Source organism: Talpa europaea (genome assembly GCF_964194135.1).
Source record: "Talpa europaea genome assembly, chromosome: 11".
Lineage (NCBI taxonomy): Eukaryota > Metazoa > Chordata > Mammalia > Eulipotyphla > Talpidae > Talpa > Talpa europaea.
Window position 1 is genome coordinate 13,012,079 of NC_140078.1, and position 6,925 is coordinate 13,019,003.

Consider the following 6,925-nt stretch of genomic DNA (forward strand, 5'->3'; position numbering starts at 1 on the left):
CAGGGCTTGAAGATTTGAAAAAGGGAAGAGGCCTCAGTGATAAAAGGCAGGCTATGGAGTGTGTCTGGCTGTCTGAGAAACACACAGAGCCGCAGAGAGCATAACGTTTTTTTTTTTTCCTCCCCCCTCAGTTTCAATAGGGAAAATTTTCTTTCTGCAAACAACTGAAAATACTCTCCTTGGAAACTATTTCTTTGGCCCTCATGGAGCCACTGGATCTTGGACTGCGAGGCCCTTGATGGGACAAGCTTTCACCCTCTGATCACCCAGAGCAATTGTCACCATGGCTAGCAAGAGGAAATCCACCACCCCGTGCATGATCCCGGTGAAGACTGTGGTACTTCAGGAGGCCAGTGCAGAAAGCCAGCCTGCTGAGGCTTTGCCCGAAGGACCCCAGCAAGATCTGCCCCCAGAAGCACCAGCTGTCAGCAGTGAGGCAGCCCAGAGCTGCAGCAGTTCCGACAGCACTGTACTGGCCAACGGGCATCGGAGCACTTTGGATGGCTATTCCTACTCCTGCAAATTCTGTGATTTCAAATCCCAGGACATGACTCAATTTGTGGGTCATATGAACTCAGAGCACACAGACTTTAGTAAAGACCCAAATTTTGTATGCACTGAATGCAGTTTTCTGGCAAAAACCCCTGAGGGACTATCTCTGCACAATGCCAAGTGTCACTCAGGGGAAGCCAGCTTTGTGTGGAATGTGGCCAAGGTAGACAATCATGTAGTTGTGGAGCAGAGTGTCCCCGAGAGCACTGGCACTCCTGAGCAGTCAGGTGAGCCAAACGCGGAAGGGGGCACTGATGGACAGGCCGAAATCATCATTACCAAAACTCCAATCATGAAGATAATGAAAGGCAAAGCCGAAGCCAAAAAAATTCATACGCTCAAGGAGAATGTCCCCAGTCAGCCCGCTGGTGAGGCCTTACCAAACTCATCAGCTGGGGAAGCAGAGGTGAAAGAGGGGGACCACTCCTTTATCAATGGGGGGATCCCAGTCAGCCAGGCACCTACCAACTCAGCAAAACCTCCCCATGCCTCCAATGGGCCTCTGATAGGAACAGTGCCAGTCTTGCCGGCAGGCATAGCACAGTTCCTCTCCCTCCAGCAGCAGCCCCCGGTGCATGCCCAGCACCACACCCACCAGCCTCTGCCCACCTCCAAGTCCCTGCCCAAAGTGATGATCCCCCTGAGCAGCATTCCAACATACAATGCAGCCATGGACTCCAACAGCTTTCTGAAGAACTCTTTCCACAAGTTTCCCTACCCAACCAAAGCCGAGCTCTGTTACTTGACGGTGGTCACCAAGTATCCAGAAGAGCAGCTCAAGATCTGGTTCACAGCCCAAAGGCTGAAGCAGGGTATCAGCTGGTCCCCTGAGGAGATCGAGGATGCCCGGAAAAAGATGTTCAATACAGTCATTCAGTCTGTACCTCAGCCCACAATCACCGTTCTGAATACTCCCCTGGTTGCCAGTGCTGGCAATGTCCAACATCTCATCCAGGCTGCTTTACCAGGCCATGTGGTGGGACAGCCAGAGGGCACGGCAGGAGGACTGCTGGTCACTCAGCCACTCATGGCCAATGGGTTGCAGGCACCAAGCTCATCTCTTCCCCTCACAGTTACATCTGTCCCTAAGCAACCAGCTGTTGCACCCATTAACACTGTGTGTTCAAACACAGCTTCGGCTGTGAAGGTGGTCAATGCGGCCCAGTCCCTCCTGACTGCCTGCCCCAGCATAACTTCCCAAGCCTTCCTTGATGCCAGCATCTACAAAAATAAGAAATCTCATGAACAGCTGTCAGCTCTGAAAGGGAGCTTCTGTCGGAACCAGTTCCCGGGACAGAGCGAGGTTGAACATCTGACCAAAGTGACGGGCCTCAGCACCAGAGAGGTGCGGAAGTGGTTCAGTGACCGGAGATACCACTGCCGGAACCTGAAGGGCTCCAGAGCGGTGATGCCCGGCGAGCACGGCTCCATCATCATCGACACCTTGCCAGAGATGCCCTTCTCCCCGTCGGCCAAGGCTCCCGAGGTGACCTGCATCCCAATGGCGGCCACCCTGGCCACCCACCCTTCTGCCAAACGGCAGTCCTGGCACCAGACCCCTGACTTCACACCAACCAAATACAAGGAGCGAGCCCCTGAGCAGCTCAGAGCCTTGGAGAGCAGTTTTGCACAAAATCCCCTTCCTCTCGACGACGAGCTGGACCGCCTGAGGACTGAAACGAAGATGACCCGAAGGGAGATTGATAGCTGGTTTTCAGAGAGGCGGAGGAGGGTGAACACGGAGGAAACCAAGAAGCCGGGCGGAAGCGCCTCTCAGGAGGAGGAGGAGGCCCCCGAGGACGAGGGTGAGGAGAACCCCGCCAGTGACCAGAGGGTACCTGGTGAAAACTGCTCCCCAGAAGCATCCAGCAGCCACACCTCGGCAGAACGCAAAGTCAGCCCCATCAAAATCAACCTCAAGAACCTGCGGGTCACCGAGGCCAACGGCAAGGGTGAGCTGCTGGCCCTGGGCGCCTGTGAGCCCGAAGATGACGGTGCCAACAAATCAGCGGAGCAGCCCCCAGGCAAAGCGAGCTTCAAAAAGACAGCCCAGCAGCGGCACTTGCTGCGACAGCTCTTTGTCCAGACGCAGTGGCCAAGCAACCAGGACTATGACTCCATCATGGCCCAGACAGGTCTGCCGCGGCCGGAGGTGGTGCGCTGGTTTGGGGACAGCAGGTACGCCCTGAAGAACGGCCAGCTCAAGTGGTACGAAGACTACAAGCGGGGCAACTTCCCACCAGGGCTGCTGGTCATTGCCCCGGGCAACCGGGAGCTGCTTCAGGACTATTACGCGACTCACAAGACGCTGTACGAGGAGGACCTGCAGAGTCTCTGCGACAAGACCCAGATGAGCGCCCAGCAGGTCAAGCAGTGGTTTGCGGAGAAGATGGGCGAGGAGACCCGAGCCGTGGCAGACACAGGCAGTGAGGATCAGGGCCCGGGTGCGGGGGACCCGGCGGCAGCTCACAAAGTGGGCGTGAGTGACACCTATTCCGAAGTGTCTGAGAACAGCGAATCGTGGGAGCCCAGCGCCCCTGACGCCACCTCAGAGCCCTTTGACACACCGAGTCCCCAGGCTGGACTGGAGCTGGGTAAGGAGTTCACGGGAGCCGGGTCTGGGCATGGCAAGGGGCACGGAAGGGTGGGCGGGCACTGAGTTTACTGCGCAGGTGCACGCGTCTCTCTCAGGCAGGCTGGCAGCAGGACTCATCCACCTGGCTGCTTCCGGGCAGTTGACGGCAGAAGACCCTGTAGCGTGACACGGTAAGGATGGACGCCCGTTTCGGCCAGTGGAACATAGTGAGCCCCCGGGCTCCGGGCTGGCCTGGCCATTCTTCAGCAGGGAGAATAGGTCAGAGTGCCATCTGCCTCGGGCAGAGCCACAGCTGCTGCTTGGGGACAGCAGCAGGACTTGTGAAGACATTCGACTCAAACTGGTGAACAAAAGGAAAGAGAGCCCTCAATCCTCCGTAGATACTTGAAGTGCTTTGTTTCAATAACAGAAGTCCTGCGTTTCGCATTTTCATTGTTCCTCCTGATACAGAAGAAATGGAAGATCACCTTCACCTTCCCTCTTAGATGTATGTGGAATCAAAAACCTAAGTTTTGTTCCTCAGTTTCTCTGGCGCATTATATTGTACAAAAAATTAGTGATTGTTTTGTTGAAGACACAACTTTGAAGCCAGAGATAAGTTATATTATTGGGTGTTGATTTTCTAGGGTCTTGGTCCCTGAGTTTGCAGCCCCTCTCCCTCCCCACCCTTAGGTGTAGCGTCCTCACCACAGGATGGTCAGAAGTGATGAGTTTCGCAAGAGGCTGTGGAGACTGAGGAAGTCTGGAGTCTCAGAGTCTCTGATTTGTGGACCTTTTGAAGTTGGTTCTGGGGCCTCGTATTCCCAGACTTAACCTTGTGTTTCCCCAGGCCCCCAGGAGTCAGTGAGGCCTTCACGGGGGGCATGACGGGCACCAGGGAACAGATTAGGCTTCCTAGGGCTGCTTGCAAGGGCCCTAGGGCGTCTTGTCCAGCACAGGGCCCTCCTCTCGGGCTGTATCCACCCTTTGGCTTTGCCCACATACCAGCATAGATTGCTGGGACTAGGACAAATTAACTTCTCTTGGTTTTTAAACCAAATTTTTTATTAAAATTTTACTGAACTGTACTCTCTAGTAACATCCAGTATTCAGCTCCTTGATGATTAGAAGCTGGTAAAGCAATTCCATTGAAGAGGATACTAGAGAGCAGTGTTTAAAGAAATAGAAACATTAGGTTACACACTAGGTACTTCTTCCCACTAAATTTCAAGTGTGTTCGCCTATTTTCCATGAATGAGCAGAAAATCAGTTTTGAACAGAACTTTCCTTCAACTCTGTGGCTTCTAGTTCGTGGATTCTGGGATGAGTCACCTACATTTGTTTTCTAGAAAGGTCACTTGGAGGATCAGAGTATTGGGGACGGATTTGAGAAAGACAAGGCCAGAGAAAAGCAAGCCAGTTAAGCTCTGTTGTCTTCCAGATGAACAGTGCTGAGGTTTGGGTGAGAGCGGCTGGGCTGGTGGTGGTGGGGAATAATGTGGCCTGGGGGCAGGACATCAACTCAGCGTCCATCAGGACCTGATGGCTCGAAGTTCTGCTCCCCGCATAGCAGCTTTGTGACCTTGGATGAATCAGTTAACCATTAAACACTGAAAATTTTACTAAATTTTACGTCTGAGTCCTCCTCTGTACAACAGTGGTACTCCTAACAGTAGAGTGGGTGAGAATCAGATGTGTCTCAGATGGCTAGCGGCAACTCTTTAAATGGAAGCGTCTTTAGGATTTATTTGGAGAGAAGGGAAAAGCAAGTATTTAGTGGATGAAATCAGGGGACATGGTTATTGAGAGGAGTAAAATGTGATTTGGCTAGCAAGCAGCCATAGTCCTCTGAGGTTTGGCAGTGGCGCCCGGGTTAGCACCTGGCCCTGGACCCACAAAACCTCTTCCACATTCCCTCGGGTGGAGAGTGGGGCAGGGGCTGGCAGGGAGGCATTGCTCGTGTATTAAGAGGTCCCCGAAGCCAGTGACGGCACCACCCAGGTTGCTCTGGGGGCCGTGTGAGAGGCAGCTAACGTGAACATGACAAGCATGTGTTTTCTCCTCAGAAACAGACTGAATTTGAACCGAACGCTGTGAAGGACTGGGCAGTCTGAGATGCCACCTGCCACGTGGAAGGGGCCAACCCAACTCTCTGCCGCCACTTGCCGTGCCTGTGTGCGGCACCGTCACGCAGGAGAGCTTCCAAGACTTCCGACAGCCCAGAGCCTGCCGCCACCTTCGGCCTGTTACCATCCAGCAAGCTGGGAGAGCAGAGTTCTCTTCAGTTCTTCCGCCCACAACGTAGGACCTTTCCTTTGCCTTCCAGTGGATAAAATAGTTCAGATTTCATATTCATAGACACAGAATCGAGTTTTTAACATATAAACCCGCCTATACACATTTAATAAAATACCAGATTATAAACACTTTTAATACATAGAAACTGGCTAGCAAAGCAGTACATCGTCTTTTACATCATCTCTGGAAATGCCCTGTGTCTGTTCTCTGGAGATGGCTGGGGCCGCACGCGCCCGCACCCTTCACGGTCGGGCAGGAGTTACAGCACACTCAGAACTACATCTGGAAGCCCCACGTACCCCTCTTTGCATTCCCCAAGGAAAGCATCACCTTGGAAGAGATCGCTGCTGCGTCACGTGGTATCCGGCAAAGTTTCTCGCCAGACTTGCGTTGCCTTATGGGATAATCAGTGCAGAGCCCATAATTTAAAAAAACAGGCTGGTCATGTCACTAGTATTTGATCCTTTCTTCTCTAGTTGTTACAGTAATTCTGCTTTTTAATGGCAGTTTCAACCATGAACTCTTATCAGATGAACTAAGGAAACATTTGCTGTTAAGTCTAATGTACCCACCTATGTGTTTGCCTTTTTAAAAAAAAAAAAAATATGGACGCGTATAGATGGAGAAAAGTTGAAAAAGACCCGTGGTGGGGGTGGAGGTAGAGTGTGCCCCCATAGCCTGTAACTTCCCGCAGCCCCTGAGCCCTTTCTCCACATTACTCCAAAGCGGCCCGTGTTTGGGCAGAAAGAGCCACGCTTGCCCAGTAGCAAGAGTGGGAGCTTCAGGGGCCCTGGGTTTCTGGAATCGTCAGAGCTGTAGTGGTCTTTGGCACAGAGGTGTGCAGGTGGGGGTCCCTCACAGAGTGAGTGCCAGAGGAGCCTGGGCTCCCACTCAGGGCCTGCCCCGCGTGCCAGGCTGTCGCCTCAGAGGTGCTGGACATCACTGGGCTGGCGTCTGAGAATGTTTTTAAAGTATATATTTATATCCCCAATATGGAAACACAATCTCCGACCTAACCCTCGTATCCATTTTTTAAAATTGAGACCATCACAGGAAAAGGTGCCTTTGAAGCATTGGAGGACCTGGCTCACCAAGCTGTCCTAAACTCAGCAGGAGACCCCCAGCGCCCCGAGGCTGCTGCTCTGAGAGCAGCAGGCACAGTGGGGCAGGTCCAGGCCTCGCCCACAGCCCCGCCCGCTCTTAGGGCGCCTGCTCCCCAGAGCACGGAGGCCTCCAGGTCTCGCTGCAGCCTGGGTGGGTGGCCCCAGGAGACTAGGCGAGAAGTCGGAGCTTTGGGCAGGGCATATTCGTGATGGGTCAGGCACCTCCTCCTTCCCCATCCCCTTAGGGAGCTGGGCCTGGCAGGGCACCTGGCTGGGCTCTGACCACGGTGATGGCGGGAACATCTACTGCCCAGAAGGAAATTTTCTTTGGAAACCAAAAGCCTTTGAACCATTGTTCTTCTAAAGTGTCTTCTCCTCCCCCACCCCGCGCCCCCCC

General features: G+C 53.5%; 1 protein-coding gene across 1 annotated transcript; it reads left to right on the plus strand.

Annotated features, from left to right (window-relative positions):
- Nucleotides 1-283: 283 nt before the first annotated feature.
- Nucleotides 284-5,460, plus strand: ZHX3 (zinc fingers and homeoboxes 3; the record flags this gene model as incomplete). Its single annotated transcript, XM_084248233.1, is given in 5 exon segments — nucleotides 284-2,917; nucleotides 5,194-5,238; nucleotides 5,242-5,312; nucleotides 5,314-5,372; nucleotides 5,375-5,460. Coding segments are annotated over 5 exon segments (2,895 nt in total).
- Nucleotides 5,461-6,925: the final 1,465 nt, after the last annotated feature.